The 24,224-nt window shown below is 46.0% G+C and overlaps 1 protein-coding gene across 1 annotated transcript in view; it reads right to left on the bottom strand.

Annotated features, from left to right (window-relative positions):
* USP34 (ubiquitin specific peptidase 34) overlaps positions 1–24,224 on the bottom strand; it is a 1,418,841-nt gene that overhangs the window by 89,951 nt on the left and 1,304,666 nt on the right. Inside the window, 1 exon segment of the mRNA XM_030196176.1 lies at positions 18,418–18,544. Coding sequence (XP_030052036.1) covers positions 18,418–18,544 — 127 coding nt within the window.

The following is a 24,224-nucleotide window of genomic DNA, read 5'->3' as shown; positions in this document are numbered from 1 at the left end:
ATTTATCCTATTTGTCCTCTGAGAAAGCGAAGATACTTGCCTGTAGCAGGTATTCTCCTAGGACAGCAGGCTGATTATTCTCACAATCCCGCCCACTTCCCCTTGGAGTTGTGTATTTCTTTATGCTTTTGGACTTAACTGAGATACGCGCTTGTGCAGCGGGCGGGAAATCAGTCCGCGCATGTGTGGTGCGTCGCTGCATGTGTGCCAAAGGGCTGTGGAAAATCTTTTGGGTTTTTAAAAAAAATGTTTTCATGCCAATTCCCGGGTCGTCACGGATCGTCAACCCAGTTGTGAGAATAATCAGCCTGCTGTCCTCGGAGAATACCTGCTACAGGTACGTCTCTTCACTTCACCCATTATTGTGTTTCCCAATTTGTTTCCCCAATTTCTGATAACAGGCGAGGAGTGGCCTACTGGTTAGGGTGGTGGACTTTGGTCCTGGGGAACTGAGGAACTGAGTTTGATTCCCACTTCAGGCACAGGCAGCTCCTTGTGACTCTGGGCAAGTCACTTAACCCTCCATTGCCCCATGTAAGCTGCATTGAGCCTGCCATGAGTGGGAAAGAGCGGGGTACAAATGTAACAAAATAAATAAAATGTATATGTTCTTTAGATTATCTATTACTATTATCATGTTACCCAAGATCCTTAAGCAATACCAAATATATATTTTCTTATAGATTTCCACTATTCATAATGTAAGCCACATTGAGCCTGCAAAGAGAGGTGGGAAAATGTGGGGTACAAATGCAATAAATAAATAAATAAATTATGAGCCTTGCAATGACCCTCAAGAGTCAGTCCAGCCTGGGCATAAGTGAAAGAAATGCAATTTGTTGGCCATTAGAGATTGTATGTTTACCGATGGCTACCCCCCCATCATGTTTGGGTCAAAAGAAACAGAAAGCTGGGTGAACTGTCTATGGGGTCATTCCATGCCAAGTGGTCTAAACCTTCCCACCATCATGTCTCCAATTTTGTTCAAATTTTATCTGTTGCGCGAGTCAGGTGTTAAATGAGGTTTCCCAAAATTTGAGGTCTCTAACTGCAATAGTTGCAGATCTAGACCCCTTTTCTGAAAGGTTGTCAGTCCATGAGCACGCGACATTTACCAAAATGCCATTTTTGGGTTCTAATAAAATCCAAACACATTTATAAGAATGGCTAAAAAATTCAAATCCTGTACAGTTTTTGATGCTAATTCCGATGAAATACATTTTAACATTATGGATGCAAAATCCAGTCAAACAAGTTGACTCAAAGTGTGCATCAAAATTGGTCGTGACTCATCGGAATATATTTGGACCAATATTCAGACCGCAACAACTTCCATGCAAACAAAGATATGGACTTGAAATTTTGAACAAGCATTATGCTTGTGCTGGACATAATACTGCCAGGTACCCGGCCTTAACCTAAGGAGAAGAAAAGATTGAGCTGCCAATGTATCGAGCAGAGCTCCTATGTATTCTAATTGCTGTACAGACAGAAGGTAGGATTTATGGCACTTTATAACAAACCCTAGTAGCTCCAGCACTCAATAGTTCTCTGCATTGACTCTTGCGCCCCCTCCTGCAACGTGCTCTTGATCAGCCAATTGTCCAGGTAGGGAAACACAAACTCCCAGTCTGTGTAGCAATGCTGCAACTACTGCTAGACATTTGGTGAATACCGTGGGAGTTGACGCGAGGCCAAAAGGCGGAATGCAATACTGGTAGTGGTTTTTCCCTACTTCGAATCTAGGTATATGGGTATAGGTATCCTTCAAGTCCAGAGGGCACAGCCAATCCTTTTCCTGAATAATGGGAAGGAGGGTGCCCAGGAAAGCATCCTGAACTTTGCTTTGATCAGGAATTTGTTCAGGGCCCTTAGGTCTAGGATAGGATGGAATCCCCCCCCCCCCCTGTTTTCTTGGACACAAGGAAGTACCTGAAATAGAATCCCTTCCTTTCTTCCCCTGGTGGCACGAGTTAGACTGCACTAGCTTGTAGAAGGGTGAAGATTTCCTTTACAAATATCTGCTTGTGCCAAGAGCTAATGAATGATGCTCTCGGTGGGCAATTTGGTGGTTTCTGATGCCAATGACGTATATAACTTAGATGGACTATTTGAAGAACCCACTGGTGAGAAGTTATAAGGGGTCACCTTGGATGAAAAAACTGAGCCTCCCCACAACTGGAAGGTTGTCTGGGACGGTTACTTAAACTGCGCCTATGCTCTCCTGGAGGTTATCAAAAGCCCGTCCCCTGCTTTGACTGGGGAGCTGGCTGGGGATTCAGAGGGTGGGGGCTTCTGAGGGCGGGACTGACGAAGGCGAGTTGCTGGAACTGGAGCTGCTGGACAAAGAGATAAGGTGGCAGAAACCTATGCCTTTGAGAGTAGTAGGACCATCACCTAGGCCCACTAGAAAATCACCTAGTTGAGGAAAATGCAGCCTGAAGGCTACCTTGAGAGGGAAGTGTTTCTTTATATTCTCCATCTTGTCATCAAAAAGATTGTATCCTTGAAAAGGTACGTCCTCTAACCTCTCTGAAACCACTGTTTCTAGGTCAGACATGTAGTCATGAGAGTCTGCGCATCCCCACATCCATGGCGGAGAGAATATAAAAACATAAGAATAGCCATACCAGGTCAGACCAATGGTCCATCTAGCCCCGTATTCGGCTTCCAGCAGCGGCCAATTCAGGTCACAAGTTCCTGAAAGAATCCCAAATAGTAGCAAGATTCATGCTGCTGATCCCAGGGACAAGCAGTGGCTTTCCCCATGTCTATCTCAATAGACGACTATGAGACTTTTCCTCCAGGTACTTGTACAACCCTTTTTTAAACCCAGAGATACAATAACCCGTGAATACCACATCCTCTAGCAACAAGTTCCAGAGCTTAACTATTCATTGAATGAAAAAAAATATTTCCTCCTGTTCGTTTTAAAAGTAGTACCATGTAGTACCATGTAACTCTGACATCCTCCTTCAACCTCCAGCTGAGCTCCACCACCCCTACTCACCAAACTAGCCATTGTCTTGACCTCGTCCTCTACTCTACCTGCTCACCCTCCAATTTCTGCGCCTCTGCTCTTCCTCTCTCAGATCACCTGATCACCTTCACACTTCATCACCCTCTCCCTCAGTCCCGCTCAACACTAACCACTACTTTCAGGAATCTCCAGGCTGTCGACCCTCCCACCTTATCCTCTAGTATCTCTAATCTCCTCCCATCCATCATGTCCTCCGAGTCTGTCGACAAGGCTGTCTCTACTTACAATGCCACTCTCTCCTCTGCTCTGGACACCCTTGCACCATCCATCTCCCGTCCCACAAGGCGTACTAATCCCCAGCCCTGGCTGACCCCTTGCATCCGATACCTTCGCTCCTGCGCCCGATCTGCTGAACGCCTCTAGAGGAAATCTCGCACCCATAGCAACTTCATTCATTACAAATTCATGCTATCTTCCTTCCAGTCCTCCCTATTCCTTGCCAAACAGGACTATTACACCCAATTGACTAATTCTCTTGGCTCCAACCCTCGTCGTCTCTTCGCCACCCTTAACTCCCTCCTCAAAGTGCCCTCCGCTCCCACCCCCCATCACTCTCTCCTCAATCACTGGCTGACTACTTCCGCGACAAGGTGCAGAAGATCAACCTCAAATTCACTACCAAGCCACCTCTTCCTCTTCACCCTTTAACCTACTCCCTCAACCAACCAACCCAGGCCTCCTTCTCCTCTTTTCCTGATATCACCGAGGAAGAAACCGCCCACCTTCTTTCCTCCTCAAAATGCACCACCTGTTCCTCTGATCCCATCCCCACTAACTTACTAAACACCATCTCTCCTACTGTCACCCCCCCCCCATCTGTCATATCCTCAACCTCTCTCTCTCTCTACTGCAACTGTCCCTGACTCCTTCAAGCATGCTGTAGTCACACCACTCCTCAACAAACCATCACTAGACCCTACCTGCCATTCCAACTACTGCCCCATCTCCCTCCTACCCTTCCTTTCCAAGATACTTGAATGCGCTGTTCACAGCCGCTGCCTTGATTTTCTCTCCTCTCATGCCATCCTCGATCCGCTTCAATCCGGTTTTCGCCCTCTACACTCGATAGAAACGGCACTCACTAAAGTCTGTAATGACCTGTTCCTTGCCAAATGCAAAGGCCACTACTCCATCCTCATCCTCCTCGACCTATCCGCCGCTTTTGACACTGTCAATCATAATTTACTTCTTGCTACACTATCCTCATTTGGGTTCCAGGGCTCTGTCCTCTCCTGGTTCTCCTCCTATCTCTCCCACCGTACCTTCAGAGTACATTCTCATGGATCTTCCTCCACCCCCATCCTGCTCTCTGTTGGAGTTCCTCAGGGATCTGTCCTTGGACCCCTTCTTTTTTCAATCTACACCTCTTCCCTGGGTTCCCTGATCTCATCTCATGGTTTCCAATATCATCTTTATGCTAACGACACCCAGCTTTATCTCTCCACACCAGACATCACTGCGGAAACCCAGGTCAAAGTATCGGCCTGCTTATCCGACATTGCTGCCTGGATGTCCAACCGCCACCTGAAACTGAACATGGCCAAGACCGAGCTCATTGTCTTTCCACCCAAACTCACTTCTCCTCTCCCTCCACTCTCTATTTCAGTTGATAACACCCTCATCCTCCCCGTCTCATCTGCCCGCAACCTCGGAGTCATCTTCGACTCCTCCCTCTCCTTCTCTGCGCATATCCAGCAGACAGCTAAGACCTGTCGCGTCTTTCTTTATAACATCAGCAAAATTCGCCTTTTCTTCTCAGAGCACACCACCCGAACTCTCATCCACTCTCTCATTACCTCTCACCTTGACAACTGCAACCTACTCCTCACTGGCCTCCCACTTAACCATCTATTCCCCCTTCAATCCGTTCAGAACTCTGCTGCGCGTCTTATCTTCCGCCTAGACTGATATGCTCATATCACCACTCTCCTCAAGTCACTTCACTGGCTTTCGATCAGGTACCGCATACAGTTCAAGCTTCTCCTACTAACCTACAAATGCACTCAATCTGCAGCCCCTCACTACCTCTCTACCCTCATCTCCCCTTACGCTCCTACCCGTAACCTCGGCTCACAGGACAAATCCCTCCTCTCAGTACCCTTCTCCACCACCGCCAACTCCAGACTCCGCCCTTTCTGCCTCGCCTCACCCTATGCTTGGAATAAACTCCCTGAGCCCATACGCCAAGCCCCCTCCCTACCCATCTTCAAATCCTTGCTCAAAGCCCACCTCTTCAATGTCGCTTTCGGCACCTAACCATTGTACCTCTATCCAGGAAATCTAGACTGCCTCAATCTTGATTGACTGCACTTTTTGTCCTTTAGATTGTAAGCTCCTTTGAGCAGAGACTGTCCTTCTTTGTTAATTGTACAGCGCTGCACAACCCTGGTAGCGCTTTAGAAATGTTAAATAGTGGTAGTAGTAGTAACTTCCTTGAGTGTCCCCTAGCATTTAAACTTTTTGAAAGATTAAAAAAATGGATTTACGTTTACCCATTCTACACCACTAAGTATTTTGTAGACCTCCATCATATCTCCCCCCCTCTCAGTCATCACTTTTCCATGCTGAAAAGTCCTAACCTCTTAAGCCTTTCCTCATATGAGATGAGTTCCATTCCCTTAATCGTTTTGGTTGCTCTTCTTCGAACCTTTTCTAATTCTGCTATATCCTTTTGAAGATGCGATGACCAAAATTGCACACTATACTCAAGGTGTGGTCGCACCATGGAGTGATACAGAGGCATTATAATATTCTTTGTCTTATTTTCTATCCCTTTCCTAATAATTCCTAGCATTCTGTTTGCTTTTTTGGCTGCTGCCACACACTGGGGCAGAAGATTTCAGAATATAGTCAACGATGACACCTAGATCTTTTTTATCGGTGGACTCCTAAGGTGGATCTTAGCATCAAGTAACTGATCTGGATTATTCTTCCCAATGTGCATCACTTTGCATTTTTCCACATTAAATTTAATCTGCCATTTGGATGCCCAGTCCTCCAGCTTCCTAAGGTCTTTTGTGCAATTTTTCACAATCCGCATGCTTTCTAACAACTGTGAATAGTTTTATGTTGTCTTAAAATTTAATCACCTCACTCATTCCCATTTTCAGATCATTAATAAATATGTTAAACAGCAGCGGTCCCAGCACAGATCCTTGGGGCACTCTACTATTCACCCTCCGCCACCAAATTGGCCATTTGACCCTACCCTATCTTTTCTATCCATCAACCAATTCCTAATCCATAACAGAACATTGCCTCCTATCCCATGACTCTAATTTTCTCAAGTCTCTCTCATGAGGGCCTTTGTCAAAAGCTTTCTGAAAATCTAGGTATACTACATTGACTGGCTCACCTTTATCCACATTTTTAATAATTTAGTCTGTGGTTGACTTGTGTACTGTACGACATAAGATATATGTATACAATTTTGTTGTAAACCACTCAGGCAGTCAGTATTGAGCAGTATATCAAATCAATAAATCCAATCCAATGTTTATTCAGGCCTTCAAAGGAATGAAGCAAATTGGTGAGGCAAGATTTCTCTTGGCTGAATCCATGTTGACTCTATCCCATTAAAGCATTGACATCAGTCTGTAATTTCCCAGATCACCCCTGGATCCCTTTTTAAAAATAGGCGTTACATTGGACACCTTCATACTTCAGGTACTAGAGACAATTTTAACAACAAGTTACAGATCACTAACAACAGATCTGCATTTTCATGTTTGAGTTTTTTCAGTACCCTAGGGTGTATACCATCCGGTAAGCAAACATGTGGACAATGGGGAGCCGGTTGATATTGTATATCTGGATTTTCAGAAGGCGTTTGACAAAGTGCCGCACGAAAGACTCCTGAAGAAATTGCAGAGTCATGGAATCGGAGGTAGGGTATTATTATGGATTAAGAACTGGTTGAAAGATAGGAAGCAGAGAGTAGGATTGCGTGGCCAGTATTCTCAGTGGAGGAGGGTAGTTAGTGGGGTCCCGCAGGGGTCTGTGCTGGGTCCGTTGCTTTTTAATGTATTTATAAATGACCTAGAGATGGGAATAACTAGTGAGGTAATTAAATTCACCGATGACACAAAATTATTCAGGGTCGTCAAGTCGCAGGAGGAATGTGAACGATTACAGGAGGACCTTGCGAGACTGGGAGAATGGGCGTGCAAGTGGCAGATAAAGTTCAATATTGACAAGTGCAAAGTGATGCATGTGGGTAAGAGGAACCCGAATTATAGCTACGTCTTGCAAGGTTCCGCGTTAGGAGTTACGGATCAAGAAAGGGATCTGGGTGTCGTCGTCGTCGATGATACGCTGAAACCTTCTGCTCAGTGTGCTGCTGCGGCTAGGAAAGCGAATAGAATGTTGGGTGTTATTAGGAAGGGTATGGAGTCCAGGTGTGCGGATGTTATAATGCCGTTGTATCGCTCCATGGTGCGACCGCACCTGGAGTATTGTGTTCAGTACTGGTCTCCGTATCTCAAAAAAGATATAGTAGAATTGGAAAAGGTGCAGCGAAGGGCGACGAAAATGATAGTGGGGATGGGACGACTTTCCTATGAAGAGAGGCTGAGAAGGCTAGGGCTTTTCAGCTTGGAGAAGAGACGGCTGAGGGGAGATATGATAGAAGTGTATAAATAATGAGTGGAATGGATCGGGTGGATGTGAAGCGACTGTTCACGCTATCCAAAAATACTAGGACTAGAGGGCATGAGTTGAAGCTACAGTGTGGTAAATTTAAAACGAATCGGAGAAAATTTTTCTTCACCCAACGTGTAATTAGACTCTGGAATTCGTTGCCGGAGAACGTGGTACGGGCGGTTAGCTTGACGGAGTTTAAAAAGGGGTTAGATAGATTCCTAAAGGACAAGTCCATAGACCGCTATTAAATGGACTTGGAAAAATTCCGCATTTTTAGGTATAACTTGTCTGGAATGTTTTTACGTTTGGGGAGCGTGCCAGGTGCCCTTGACCTGGTTTGGCCACTGTCGGTGACAGGATGCTGGGCTAGATGGACCTTTGGTCTTTCCCAGTATGGCACTACTTATGTACTTATGATTTACTACTCTTTGTCGATTTGGTTCAGTACATCCTCCAGGTTCACCGATATTTCTTGTTCCTCTGCATCATCACCCTTGAAAACCATCTCTAGTACAGGTAGACATCTTCTTCAGTAAAGACTGAGGCAAAGAATTCATCAGCCTCTCTGCTATGGCTCTGTCCTCTCTGAATGCCCCTTTTATTCCTTGATGATCTAATGGTCCCACGGAATCCCTCACAGGCTTTCTGCTTCTGATATATATTGGATAAAGTTATTACTATGAGTTTTTGCATTTGAGGCAAGTTTCTCTTCGTATTTTCTTTTGGCCTTCTTTATCAATGCTTTGCATTTAACTTGCCAGTGCTGATGTTTCTTCTTGTTTTCTTCATTCAGATCTTTTTTCCATATTCTGAAAGATGTTTTTTGGGGGTTTAATACTCTCTTTTACTTCTCCCTTTAACTATGCTGGCTGTCGTTTGCTCTTCTTTTCACCTTTATTAATATGCAGAATACATCTGGTCTGGACTTCCAAATGGTATTTTTAAACAATGTCCACTCCCGATTTATAGTACTAACCTTTACAGCTGAGCTGCTCAGCTTTTATTTTAACCATTTTTCTCATTTTATCTTAGTTACCCTTTCAAAAACTAAATGGATGTAATGTCAAAAGTATCATACGTGCCCCAGCCAGATATTTTCTACACTCCAACTGCTTACCAGACAACTGAAGCTCAGTGGCCTGCTCTTGAGAGAGTCTGCAAGACTAAGCAAACTGCAAAGACTTCAAGTAGATACTCATTTAGAGCTGATAGTAACATAGTAACATAGTAGATGACGGCAGAAAAAACCTGCACGGTCCATCTAGTCTGGACTGGATGTGGGCAATAAGCAACAAGGCTCGATAAACTTTCCTCCCAAACTAGTCTAGTGTCTGAGTCTCTCTACCAGGGGGAGCTGAGGCATGAGTCCTGGAACTCCTAGCTCGTTTGAGGGTGGATTCAACTCCCAAAGAGTGGTGAGGCAGTTGAGTCCTCTAGAATCTGGGAGCTTTCTGGATACAGTACTGTGTATCTACCTTCTTAGGTGCAACCTGCACTGAGATGGGAGATTCCCAGTTCTTCATCAGTACATCTTTAAGGATAGGGTGTAATGGAACCGTGACCCCTTCCTTAGGAGGTGACTCATAATCTAGGCCAGATAACATCTCTGCCCTGGGTTCCTCCTCAGTCTCCAACTTAAATGGGATGGCTAAAGCCATCTCCTTCACAAAACCTGTAAGAGACCCTAAAGTGGAGATTTACATCTTTCTTGAGGTGAAGAGGGATCAGAAGGGAACTCCATAAGACTCCTCCTCTGAGAAGTAATAAGAGTTCTCTTCTGAGACCCATGAGCGGATCCAATCGGACTGCTCATAGTACTGAGATCGAACAGAGTGAGTTCATACCTGCCCCAGCTCAGTGGTACCAAGTCGAAGCCCCAAAGGGTGCCGGGGTACAGCTCTACCTTCAGACTCTGTGGAAGTTTCCTCCCCTGATGTCAAGAGCAGTACTGTATGGGTTGATATTGACACCAATTGGGGCACCAGTGTCGAAGACCACTCCACAGGCAAGTTAAGAGCATCAGAAAGAAGCTGAAGTTGAGCCGCAGCTTGCACAAGTGCCCTCAATACCTGAATGATGTGCTGCTGTAGCATCTGCTCCAGCTTCTCCCTGAGCATGGCCCAGTACCACTCATCAAAGGAAGGCATCGGCAAAGGCTGGGAAGCTGGGACAGAAACAGCCTCCGAAGGAACAGGTATCAAACCTAGCTGCCTGGAGACTGGTGCATCAGCACCTCCACCACGGAGAGGGAGCGCTCCTCTCAGTGCCAGCGTTTCTCGGGTACCGGCAATGCTAATGCCCCAGGGCTCCTGGCACCATGCATCAATAAGGACCTATGCTTGTGCTTCTTGGGCTTCCCCTTGATGTTGAGCATCGCAGTCCTTCAGTGCCAACGAGGATGATGCCAAACACATATGCATTCTTGGTGTCAGGATGCAACCGGTCCCAAGGCTGACTATCAGCACCTGATGTCAAGGAAGGTGAAAACCTCCTCAATGCCATGACTCCCAGTGGTAGCTGATGTCTGGGCAGCGATCGAGTTTGATACCTCCAGTGCTGATGTTAATGGATCAGTCTACAAGGTGAAAATGTCTCTCGTGTTGGACCAGACGTGCCCTCTGTGTCTTCAACTGAATTTTCAAACAGAGTTAGGATCATGGTCAAGCCCAAGGCACTCAATGCACCAATAGTGCGGGTCTGTCACCAAAATCACATGAATTCATTGGGCGCACCTTTTGAAGCCACAAGGAGGGTCATCTTGGACACTGAGAAAAGAATCACAGCAAAATTAAATTCCTCAATTCTGGACTACAAAAAAGGGGCACAGCCCAAATCGAGGTTGATGCTCAGGCCAATTGAGTAGCGAAAAAGAAAGAAAACTGGAAAGGCCAAAAGCACTAAGAACTAAGAGGAAAAATAAACAAAAATGAGGGGAAATACCTGTAAGGGAAGGCACTGCAAAAGCTGAGAAAAAAGCATTGAGGGGAGACCACAAAGATGCATCTTCCCTGCTCTGCATTAAAATGAAGACTGAGGGACTCACACATGTGCATTGGGGTGCTACCAGAATTTTCTTGAAACGTCTATATGCTAGTCAGCATCCACACCGGGCTCCGTCGGATGACATCACCCCACATATGAGAATACAACTGGGCCTGCTTGTCCTCAATATCACTCACAAAGATATATATATTGTGTTCTATATTTTATAATAATGGGTTAATTTAGATTAATATCAGAACATTAATGATTTATAATCTAAATTAACCCATTAATATAAAATATAGAAAACAACTGATTTGATACAAAAATCTAATTATAAAAAACTGAGGCAAACTGGACCAGTTCACAACTATAGTTCTAAAATGGATTGGTAAGCCCAAATGTCAGGCTGAAGTTGAATCAAATTCACTAAACTATTTGCTAGTCACTCATATGACCTGAAGAACATTTTCTCATTTTAATATTCTGCAGCATGAACAGAGATTTTTTAAAAAAATCTTGAGTTTCAATATGAATAGAACCCTTATTTCCATATCAGGGAGGGAAATTATCCTCGATCTATGGCTAACAATCAAGGTTAAACAGCCAATCAAATAAACTTCCCTATAAAGATTCCCAATTTAGGTAAAAACCACCCTAAACAAGATATACAATTTGGTATGTGGAGGGCAATTCTATAAAGCGAAGTTACTTACCTGTAGCAGGTATTCTCCGAGGACAACAACTGATTGTTCTCACATGTGGGTTGGCGTCCAAGGCAGCCCCAGGCACGGAAAGATTTTCCAGTAAAATCCAGAAGCTTTGCGACAGCCCGTAGGACGTGAGGCGGACTCACTGCGCATGCGCGGCCATCTTCCCGCCTTAGTTATGTGAAAAGCAAAAAAAGAAGAAACAACTCCAAAGGGGAGGTGGGTGGGTTGCTGAGAACTATCAGCCTGCTGTCCTTGGAGAATACCTGCTACAGGTAAGTAACTTTGCCTTCTCCGAGGACAAGCAGGCTGCTTGTTCTCACATGTGGGGTATCCCTAGCCCCCAGGCTCACTCAAAACAACAAAGAAAGGTCAATTAGGCCTCGCAACGGCGAGGACATAACTGAGATTGACCTACGAAGCAACAGCTAACTGAGAGTGCAGCCTGGAACAGAACAAAAATGGGCCTAGGGGGGTGGAGTTGGATTCTAGACCCCGAACAGATTCTGCAGCACCAACTGCCCAAACCGACTGTCGCGTCGGGTATCCTGCTGAAGGCAGTAATGAGATGTGAATGTGTGGACTGATGACCATGTCGCAGCCTTGCAAATCTCTTCAATAGTGGCTGACTTCAAGTGGGCCACTGACGCTGCCATGGCTCTAACACTATGACCCGTGACATGACCCTCAAGAGTCAGCCCAGCTTGGGCATAAGTGAAGGAAATGCAATCTGCTAGCCAATTAGAGATGGTGCATTTCCCGACAGCGACTCCCTTCCTATTGGGATCAAAAGAAACAAACATTTGGGCGGACTGTCTGAAGGGGCTTGTCCGCTCCACATAGAAGGCCAATGCTCTCTTGCAGTCCAATGTATGCAACTGACGTTCAGCAGGGCGGGTATGAGGACGGGGAAAGAATGTTGGCAAGACAATTGACTGGTTCAGATGGAACTCCGACACCACCTTCGGCAGGAACTTGGGGTGAGTGCGGAGGACTACTCTGTTATGATGAAATTTAGTATAAGGAGCATGGGCTACCAAGGCTTGAAGCTCATTGACCCTACGTGCTGAAGTAACCGCCACCAAGAAAATGACCTTCCAGGTCAAATACTTCAGATGGCAGGAATTCAGTGGCTCAAAAGGAGGCTTCATCAGCTGGGTAAGAACAACGTTGAGATCCCATGACACTGGTGGAGGTTTGACAGGGGGCATTGACAAAAGCAAACCTCTCATGAAGCGAACAACTAAAGGCTGTTCAGAGATAGGCTTACCCTCTACATGATAATGAAAAGCACTAATTGCACTAAATCTCTTACGGAGCTGGTCTTGAGACCAGACTCTGACAAGTGTAGAAGGTATTCAAGCAGGGTCTGTGTAGGACAAGCGCGAGGATCTAGGGTCTTGCTGTCACACCATATGGCAAACCTCCTCCATTTAAAAGAATAACACTTCTTTGTGGAATCTTTCCTGGAAGCAAGCAGGACTCAGGAGACAACCTCAGAAAGACCCAAGGAAGCGAAATCTACGCTCTCAACATCCAGGCCATGAAAACCAGGGACCGGAGGTTGGGATGCAGAAGCGCCCCCTCGTTCTGAGTGATGGAAAACACTGCAATCCCCACGGTTCTTCGGAGGACAACTCCAGAAGAAGAGGGAACCAAATCTGACTCGGCCAAAAGGGCGCAATCAGAATCATGGTTTCGTGGTCTTGCTTGAGGTTCAACAAAGTCTTCCCCACCAAAGGTATGGGAGGATATGCGAACAGAAGACCCTCCCCCCAATGCAGGAGAAAGGCAGGCATCTGACGCTAGCCTGTCGTGTGACGTAGTACATGGCAACCTGGTTGTCTGTCTGAATTTGAATAATTTGATTGGCCAGCCGATCTCTGAAAGCTTTCAGAGCGTTCCAGATTGCTCGCAGCGCCAGGAGATTGATCTGAAATCCTGATTCCTGGAGGGACCAAGCTCCTTGAGTGTGGAGCCCATCTACATGTGCTCCCCACCCCAGGAGAGATGCATCCGTGGTCAGCACCTTTTGAGGCTGAGGAATCTAAAAGGGACGTCCCAGGGTCAAATTGGATCAAATTTGAATTATGAAAATCGGTGGACAGCTGGATCACATCCTCTAGATTCCATCCTGAACTTTTCTCTGACCAGATATTTGTTCAGGGCCCTTAGGTCTAGGATGGGACGCATCCCCCCTGTTTTCTTTTGCACAAGGAAGTACCTAGAATAGAATCCCAGCCCTTCTTGCCCTGGTGGAACGGGCTCGACCGCATTGGCACTCAGAAGGGCGGAGAGTTCCTCTGCAAGTACCTGCCTGTGCTGGAAGCTGAAAGACTGAGTTCCTGGTGGACAATTTGGAGGTCTGGAAATCAAATTGAGGGAGTACCCCAACCGGACTATTTGAAGAACCCACCTGTCGGAGGTTATGAGAGGCCACCTTTGGTGAAAAAATTTTAGCCTCCCTCCAAAAGGTAGATCATCCGGCACAGGTACGTTTATGATGGCTATGCTCAGCTGGAGCCAGTCGAAAGCCCGTCCCTTGCTTTTGCTGGGGAGCTGCAGGGCCCTGTCTGGGCGCACACTGTTGACGTGAATGAGCGCGCTGGGGCTGAGCCTGAGAAGGCTGTTAGGAAGGTGGATTGTACCTACGCTTATTGTAAGCATAGGGAGAAGTCCTCTGTCCCCTGAAAAACTGTCTACCTGTTGAGGTAGATGCTGAAGGTGCCTAGTGGGAGAGGTTGTCGAGGGCGATTTCCCGCTGGTGGAGCTGCTCTACCTTCTCGCCAAAAATGTTATCCCCCCGGCAAGGAACATCCGCAAGCCGCTGCTGGGTCCGATTGTCCAGGTCAGAGGCACGCAGCCATGAAAGTCTGCGCATCACTATACCTTGAGCAGCGGACCTGGATGCAACATCAAAATAGTCGTAAGCACCCCTGGACAGGAATTTACGACACACCTTCAGCTGCCTGACCACCTCCTGAAAAGGAGGGAGCTTATCCACCAAGTCCGCCAGTTGCTTAACATTGTTCCGCATGTGAATGCTTGTGTAGAGCTGGTAGGACTGAATTCTGGACACGAGCATAGAGGACTGGTAGGCCTTACTCCCAAAAGAGTCCAAAGTCCTAGCTTCTCGCCCCAGGGGCGCCGAGGCGAAATCCCTAGTACTCCGGGCTCTCTTGAGAGCTGAATCCACAACCGCAGAGTCGTGAGGTAACTGCGACCTCATCAACTCAGGCTCCCCATGGATCCGATATTGGGACTCTGCTTTTTTGGGGGATGGTGGGATTAGATAAAGGTTTCATCCAGTTCCTCAACAATGTCTCCTTAAGGACATTATGCAGAGGGGCAGTGGATGACTCTTTAGGTGGCGGATAGTCCAGGACCTTGAGCATCTGAGTCCTGGGCTCATCAACAGTTTCCACAGGGAAGGAAATGCCCACAGACATTTCCCATACAAAGGAAGAGAAGGACAGACTCTCCAGTGGAGAAAGCTTCCTCTCAGGTGAAGGAGTGTGATCATAAGGAAGACCACAAGACTCCTCAGAAGAGAAATATCTGCGGTCTTCCCCTTCATCCCAGGAGGCTTCCTCCTCGGTATCAGATAATAGTTCACGAACTGCAGTCCGAAACCGGGTCCGTCTCGATGCCGAGGAATGATGTCCTCGATGGCGATGTCGAGAGGTCGACTCCCATGCCGGTGGTGATGAAGCTCCCTCCATCAACGGGGAGTCGACCTGGGTGGCAGCAGGCCGATGATGCAAGCGGTATCGGTGTCGGAGACCTCACCACAGGCCCTGAGCCAGCCACCACTTCCATCGTCGGTACCGGAGGCGTAAGCACCCCCGGCACCAGAACAAAGCGCTGCAGCAGCCCTTCCCAGAAGGCCTGGAAGAATGGCTCAGATGCTCTCCTCCAAAGTCACCGTCGAGGAAGGCTGAGAGGCCGGTGCAGGAGTCGATGCCAGAATCAGTGGAGGCCTGGGAGGCGGTACTGGGCTGTCTGGAGATCTACGCAGCGACACCTCTTGTATGGGGGGGGGGGGGGGGGAGCGCTCCTCCCGGCGTTGACGCTTTCCGGGTGCCGAATCCTTTGACGCCCCAGAGCTCCCGGTGCCGATGCTTCTTAGCCTTTGCTCGAAGCACGTCACCCTAACTCCTCGGTACCGACGAGGAGGACGTGGAATCCACACGCCTCCTCAGGGTCGGGTCCGACATCGGTTGGTCCCGGTGGGCCTGCCCAGCAGGGGCCTTCGAGACAGGTGGAGACCCACTCAACAGCTCACTGCTCCCAGCTAAAGGTGAAGTTCGGACAGCCATTACCTGCGCTCCCGATGTTGATGCCATCCCCGGTGCCGATATCGACGTCGATGCCGAGGAATCAGTCGGAGGTCCAAAAAGACAGTCCCAAAGAGCTCTTCTCGACGCCTGTGTCTGCTTTTTCAAGCTAAGACAACTTCAAGCGTCTGGGCGATGGTCGGGCCCAAGGCACTGGATGCACCAGGAGTGCGGATCAGTGCCCAAGATTGACTGCTGGCACCGAGCACACTTCTTGAAGCTGCTGGGAGGCTTCGATGACATGAGCGGAAAAATTGCGGCGGCGGCAAAATCGAACGGCTCGATTGTGCCACGTAAAGGGCACGAAGAGAAAAAAGGAGACCGCGAACGGGCGGCCCAAGCCGGCTGCAACGGAAACGAAAGAAAACTAGGCAAAACACTAAGGAAAACAAGGTTTTTAAAAAATATATATATAATTGGAAAAGAAAAAAGGGGAAAGGGGCGACAGAAACCACAAAAAAAGCGATAAGAACTGCTAAAACGCCAAAGTTTTTCCCTGAGGACCTGAGCGAGAGGGACCGCAAGCAGCCACTCTCCGCCGCGGAAAAGAAAAAACTAAGGCGGGAACGGACGCGCTCGGGCGGAAAGATGGACGCGCATGCGCGGTGCGTCCGCCTCACGTCCTACGGGCTGTCGGAAAGCTTCTGGATTTTACTGGAAAATCTTTCCGTGCCTGGGGCCGCCGACCCACATGTGAGAACAAGCAGCATGCTTGTCCTCGGAGATAGGAAAGTAGGCGTCTTCTTAAAACGTACTAACATAACTGGGTATACAGGCACGTATGTGCTTAGGTGTGAGCACATAGCCACAGAGATTGTGTAAATGTTAGTGCCTAGATTCGGGAGATACACACTTAACTTACAGTATACAAAGTGTGTGTCCTGTCCACACTCTGCCCAGACTTCACCTATGTGAAAGTCCATCTGCAAAGTATGCACTATCAAAGATATACACGTTCTTACAAAATAGCATTTAGATTATTATTTACATATGCGTTATTTACATGTGTAAATGACTAGAATATTGGCATTTACATGCATACTTGCTGCCTAACTTTAGGCAACTCCATATAAAATTACCTCCTATAAATCTATTCTGAGATCACCAAAAAATTAAATACAGATACATTCGCTAAAATAGCAAAGACTACATATGAAAAGGAATTTATGCAGGTTTCTGTTTGCAAAACTAGAAAAGGACCTTTTCTTTAACGAGTCCAATAGCATGGAGAGCAAATAGTAAAAATATCTATGTTTGGGACTTTTTGTCATGAGCTCATGCATCCAATTAGATGTGGAGCCCAATTTTAGAAAGGATATGGAAGTGGGAATTAAAATGTCCAGGTCAGGACATGCACAATTCCTCCTATATTCTGCAAAGGCTCTGTTAAACATAGAGACTTTTCTAAAATATATATAAGGACATGCAGGATTGCACACCCATGATTCTCCATATCCAGCGGGAGTAGCAATTTTAGAAAGCTGGATAGTTTCAAATACTATACGTGCATGGGTGCAGCTTTCTAAAAATTATTGCTCCTGTTCTCTGTTTGCACCCTGATCACCTTGCCCCCCGCCTTCCCCAGCATCTAATTCTTCCCCTGATCTCCCTATCCTGGTCCCATGGTCTTTAGTGTTTAGTGCAGTGTTCTCAACGCAGTCCTCAGGACATACTAAGCCAGCCTGGTTTTACAGATTTCCACAAAGAACATGTATAAAATAAATTTGCATGCAGTGCCTCAATTATATGCAAATCTACATAATGCATATTCATTGTGGATATTCTAAAAACCTGACTAGCTTGGTATGTCCCAAGGACTGGGCTGAGAATCCATGGTCTAGTGGAGCAGGAGCGATACCCAGTTGCTCCTGCTCCTCTATATCCCAGGTTCAAAATGGTACCTATGACCACTGTCCTCCATGTACAGTCCTGCCAGTTGGTGGTGCAGTTTCACTATCACATTTTGAATAGTGAGTGATAGGAAAGTTCTGCAGGACTCCAGGGAACCTGCCTGTCCCTAGAGATTGAAAACACAGTATTGAAGCACCACCCTCTATGGGTAGCAATGCAGTTGAAGGACACCCCCTCAGCTTAGAGGGAACAGCGCCTGTGACCCCTATCAGTAATCTTCCTATGCTACCAATATGGGCCACACAGGCCATTTTGAACCTGGAACACAGAAGAGCAGGAGTGACTGGGCCTCACTACTTCTCCACTAGATAACAGGGACAATAGAAGCCAAGTAAGAACCAGGGTAGGGGGACTGAGGGCTGGTGGGGGCAGTGGTAACTGGGTGGCACAACTGGCCTCAGCCTTCATACCTGCCCTCCCAACAGGCATTTATGCATACCTTGGGGCAGGTGTAAATGCTGACTTTCTCTATTATTAGAGACATGCACACCTCTTCTAAAATGGGAATATACGCTGGAATTCTCAACCTGCCCACATTACTCATTGTCTTCTCCCTAACCATGCCCCTTCTTTTCATTAGATGCGGTGTGGATCTCCACATGTAAATGCAGTTTTCTAAATTTACCTTTACATGTGTATAATCATCTACACATGTAAAAGCTGCTATTTACACATTGAGATCCTTCTAAAATAAGGGTCTCACAGTGCCCGCTTTAAATTAATTCATATGACTCATGCTCCATCTTCATTCTTTGACACCACCCATTTTGGCTTCTCCTCCTAGAAAGGCACAAACCTTTTCTTTGTAGATAAGGGCGTGTTGATTTCAAAACTGAAAGGAATATAGATAGAAGTTCCACCAAGTCACCAGTCACATGACAAGCTGTGGCTTCATGGTACATCATGTGTAATGTGTTAAAAGACTGAGGAAAGAAACAAAACATTTGTTAAATATTTGTTCAGAAATATTTTTGAACACTACAAGACAAACACCTTGTAAGCTGATGATACTTTATGATGCTTCTACAGCACAACACTGCAAGTCAGACTTTCCTTAAAAATCAAAAATGTGGAACTGTAACAAAAATCCATCTAACATAATTAATGATGAATGGTAGGATGGGTACATCTAACTTAAGGCATTATCTGGAGAAGCCATACATTTAAATCAGGAGGACAGTAATTCCTATCTCTAGCTGCCTTATGAAGAGAAAGAGGACATATAGATAGATGACAACATGCAAGCAGAACTCAAGATGACACCTCCAAGGATCTAGATTACTTAACATACTTATGAGAGCAAGTTGGGTGTTAGATTTTCTTTTAATTGTATATGCATTTATGAAGTAAATTTTAATATACTGTTTATTACTTATTTTCTTTGAACTGTAAATAGTTTTATGAATTTAAAATATTATGTTTTGTAATCTCTGTTTAAGAAACTGCATTTTCATTTTTTGTAAGCTACTCTGAGTGGTCTTACGGGACTAAGAGGCAGATGCACTAAAGCTTAATGAGCCTTTAATGACCCTCCAACGAGGAAAATTTGATCCATTGCATGCATCAAAGGGCTTTTACAGAGGAAGTTAGCAGCTAACGAAAACGGAATGGAGATGAGCAATTAGTGTGAAAACCCCATTGAAACGAGATGCACTAACCTTTTCCGATTGCCTTTACGCAGGAAAAAGGCAGGAAATCTAACGAGAGGTCTGGACCTCTCGTTAGGACAGCTCTGTGCCAGGAAAAATAGTAAAGTGAAAAAACAAACAAACTGTGAGCCAATCCCAGCGCATTAGCAGAGCTAATAGCGCTGTGATTGGTCAAAAGGAAACTGAAAGGCACAATCCATAAACAGAAGCCTCTACAAGCCCCAAGGAGTTCAAAAATATTTCCTAAATAAGCTTTCAAAATGTCCCCTTGGAAGAGAAATCCAGAGGTAACAAAGAGAAGTCTTTGCACGTAAATTTGGTTTTGTTATTCCACATGTGTAGAAAAGTCGACATGCTTCCTTTTAGGTTTTATTTTCATGGCAATAAATCCAGGGGCAGGAGGAAGAAATGGTCCCCAGAACTTCATGCCACTCTTTGCAAGATCTTTCAACCCTGTTTTCGCACAGCCCCGGCCCCCCTCCCTTCCTCACTACTCTGTCTTCCCTCAGCTCCGCCTCCCGACATCCTCCGCCCTGTGCCCCGCCCCCTCTTGGGGTCGTCGACGCCATTCCCCCCCTCCCTGTTACTGGGCCCGTGCAGCACCTCTCTCCTCTGTCCGAAGGCGCTGCACGGGCAAGAAGAAAAGCTGATGCCTGTCTTCGCCCAGCTTCGGTCGCGCGTCTCTCTCCTCCTGGGCCCGCCCCTGTCTGACGTCGGTAACCTACGTAGGTTACCGACGTCAGACAGGGGTGGGCCCAGGAGGAGAGAAACGTGCGACCGAAGCTGGGCGAAGGCAGGCATCAGCTTTCTTCTTGCCCGTGCAGCGCCTTCGGACAGAGGAGAGAGGCGCTGCACGGGCCCGGTAAGAGGGAGGGGGGCCCGATGGAGGAGGGGAATGGCGGTGATGACCCCACGAGGGGGCGGGGCACAGGGCGGAGGATGTCAGGAGGTGGAGCTGAGGGGAGACAGAGTAGTGAGGAAGGGAGGGGGCCGGGGCTGCTAAAGGTATGTTTGCTTTTTAATTTAGAATGCAGGGGGAAGTGGGGGAGGGGGGAACGGCGACCTCGGGCGGGGGGGGGCAAGGACGGCCATACAGGACGCTCCTGACGAGCGCCTTTGCCCCTCCCGACCCTTTTTTTATTTTGTTTTGATTTGGGAGCCATGTGCTTGTGTTTTGACTGTTTGTGGCATGCGCAGAGCAGCTAACATAACGCTTGGCTGCTCTGCGCATGAATTGGGGGCCGATTACCGATGTGTATTGTGATTCTTTGATACTACTACTACTATTTAGCATTTCTATAGCGCTACAAGGCATACGCAGCGCTGCACAAACATAGAAGAAAGACAGTCCCTGCTCAAAGAGCTTACAATCTAATAGACAAAAAATAAATAAAGTAAGCAATACCGTTTCAATACCGATCTCAGCATGTGTGACTTTTTTTTTTGGTGCATTCTTCGTTTTTTTAAAATCGTTAGGGACTTTAACGATTTAGATTTTTTTACGTTTGGTAGCTGCATCTGCCTCTAAAACAGCAGTATAAAAATACAGGTAACTGACTGGGATGCACAGCTAGTATTAAGATGGTAACTTTCTCCACTTGCTTCAGACTCTGCCAATACCTGTTCCGGAGCAAACATCTAAAGCCGTACATAAACATTTTTTTTCAGCTTTATTTGGAAAGGAAGTCCTTTAAGGGTTTCAAGGGGTTCTGCACCCATAAAAAAACAGGGACTGGGGGTCCCTGATCTTAAAATAACATTGTGTGGTGGTGCAACTGCATGCATTAAGCTGGCAGAAGAATGCATACAAACAATGAGTGCAGACTGAACAGTCTTCGACCCAAGGTAGTCCACTTGTTTTACTGGTCTGGGCAGCTAGAAACTATAGAGGTGGAAATTAACCTGTTTGTAGCACACACTCTGCATATCTGGGGAGAGAATAGAGCAGTGCTGATGCATAAGAAGGGTGTTTCAATTTGTTCCTCATTAGATTCAAACTGGAGTTTCTACCTGGGTAGGGGACCCAAAATTTTCAAATATGAGAATCAAAAAGGAAGTGTAGCATTGGGCCAGCTCTCAGCAACAGCATCTACTGTCTTTAAATACAATTAGGGAATTATATTCTATAGATTCAACTGATATTTTTGATACCTGCAACTGAGGTACTTTAACCTCAACAGGTTTTTGATGCAGGATCTCACATAGGCAAGTTATGTCCTCTGGGAAATAAAGGTTTTATTTTTAAATGTTTTTCATGCGTAATACCGCACACACAAAGCAAACCTAGGCATATGATAAACTGGGAATAGGATTTGGGAGTATCTATGTCAGATGAGAGTTTGAAGGTAATTACATATGAATATTTCAAGGATCTCATTAGCTTCCAACCTAGTGGAGAATAGCTGCAAACTTCTTTATAGATGGTATGTAATACCAAAGAGATTACATAAGGAAAGGGGAAGGGGAAAGGGAATTGATATACTGCCTTTCTATGGTTACAATCAAAGCAGTTTACATATTATATGCAGGTACTCATTTTGTACCTGGGGCAATGGAGAGTTAAGTGATTTGCGCAGAGTTACAAGGAGATGCAGTGGGAATAGAACCCAGTTCCACAGATTCTCAGGCCGCTACATTAACCATCAGGCTTACTCCTCTACTCCAGGCAGAATAAGGTATGGGCTAATGAAGTTTTAATGGAAAAACCACCCAGGTTGTGAGCTTAAACACGTTTTTTGACCCCCTCCCCCTGTTTGTGAAACCTGATATAATGTCTATAAAAGTGTCCCAAACAGATGCTGGAGCAAATGTGGGGAGTTTGGCTTTTTCGTTCCTGCATGAGGTCATGGAGGGCTCTTTCTTTCATGTAGACTTATCTGGGCAGAGTGCATAACCTTTACAAAATTAATTATAGGTGTAAACATTACAGGGGATCCAAAAACATTTCTTGTGCATTATAAACCACTGGATCTTAATAAGAAGTGGGCACTGGAAAAATGTGCATTACGGCTGCTTGTTGTCAGATTGCCTCTGCCTGGAAGCATGTGAATCTACCTCCCTTATATGGGATGTTAACTAGAATGGGAACCCTTGTTTACTTCTGAAGCTAACAAAAATGCAAAGAGGGAGTTTCAACAGTTTTGGGTTGATATTAGAAACATAGAAACATGACAGCAGATAAGAGCCAAATGGTCCATCCAGAATAACCACTATCTACTCCTTTCCCTAAGAGATCCCACGTCTATCCCACACTTTCTTCAATTTAGACACAGTCTTCATCTCCATCAACTCCACCAGGAGGCAATTCCACATGTCCACCACCTTTTCTGTGAAAAAGTATTTCCTTAGATTATTCTTGAACCTATAACCTCTCAACTTCATCCTATGCCCTCATTGGAAATTCCTACATTTGAAAGAGGCTCATCTCCTGTACATTAATGCCACAGAGGTATTTAAACATCTCTATCATATCCCCTCCCTCCTGCCTTTCTTCCAAAGTATACATATTGAGAGCCTTAAGTATGTCCCCATACGCTTTATGAAAGAGAGTGCTGACCAATTTTGTAACCAGCCTCTGGACTGACTCCATCCTGTTTATATCTTTTCATAGGTGTGGTCTACAGAATTGCACACCATACTCTAAATGGGGCCTCACCAGAGACTTATACAAGGGCACTATTACTCTTTTTTCCTGTTGGTCATGGTCATCCCTTTCTCTGTGCAACTAAGCAACCTTTTGGCTTTCAACGTCAGCTTTTCTACCTATTTGGCCACCTTGAGATCATCAGACACAATCACCTCCAGGTCTTGCTCTTCTTTCATACACAGAAATACTTCACCCCCTATACTAAACCTTTCTGTAAGTGTATGACCCTGCATTTTTTAGCATTAAATCTGAGTTACCAACTGCTTGACCATTCTTCAAGCTTTGCCAGATCCCTCCACTTGCTATCCATGCCCTCCCTCTGGGGTGTCTATGCTATTATAAAGTTTGGTATCGTTCCAAAGAGACAAAGCTTACCAGGCAGTCCTTCCGCAATATCACTCACACAGATGTTTAAAAAAGCTGGCCCAAGGCCTGATCTCTGCAGTACACCACTGATAACATCCTTTTCCTCAGAGCAAACTCCATTTACCACAACCCTCTGTCTCCTTCCACTTAACTAGTTTTTAACCCAGTCAGTCACTTTAGCGCCTATACTGAGGGCACTTAGCTTATTTATCAGTTAGTTGTGTGGAACCGTGTAAAAGGCTTTGCTAAAATCCAAGTACACCACATCTAGTGTCCTCCCATATCCAAGAGTTTGGTCACCAAGTCAAATAAATCAATCAGAATTGTCTGACAAGACCTGCCTCTGTGAAACCATGCTGTCTTGGGTACTGCAGTCCATTCGATTCCAGAAACCCCACAATCCTCTGCTTACTCACCGCCGAGGTCAGACTAACAGGTCTGTAATTCCCAACCTCCTCCATACTTCCAACTCTTGTGCAGAGGAACCACATCTGCCCTTCTCCAGTCCTCCGGGACCACCTCAGACTAAGGAAGCATTGAAGAGGTCAGACAACGAAGCCACCAAAACTTCCCTGAGTTCTTTGAGCATTAGGAGTATGTGAGTATTTGTTGTGGAACAACAAGGGAAAAAAATAGGGATAGGGACTGAGAGTCATGGGGTAGAGAGGTAACTTGATTTTGTAAGTTTTGGAAAGGTATTTTTATTTTATTTTAGTTACATTTGTACCCCGCGCTTTCCCACTCATGGCAGGCTCAATGCGGCGGGCAATGGAGGGTTAAGTGACTTGCCCAGAGTCACAAGGAGCTGCCTGTGCTGGGAATAAAACTCAGTTCCTCAGGACCAAAGTCCACCACCCTAACCACTAGGCCACTCCTCCACTAAATCATAGTGGCTATAGGATGACAGACACTCTTACTATATTGGAGAGGGGTTTGAGGGAA

The sequence above is a fragment of the Microcaecilia unicolor genome, chromosome 3 (assembly GCF_901765095.1).
Source record: "Microcaecilia unicolor chromosome 3, aMicUni1.1, whole genome shotgun sequence".
In the NCBI taxonomy this organism is placed as follows: Eukaryota; Metazoa; Chordata; class Amphibia; order Gymnophiona; family Siphonopidae; genus Microcaecilia; species Microcaecilia unicolor.
This window is presented reverse-complemented; position numbering and strand designations above follow the sequence as displayed.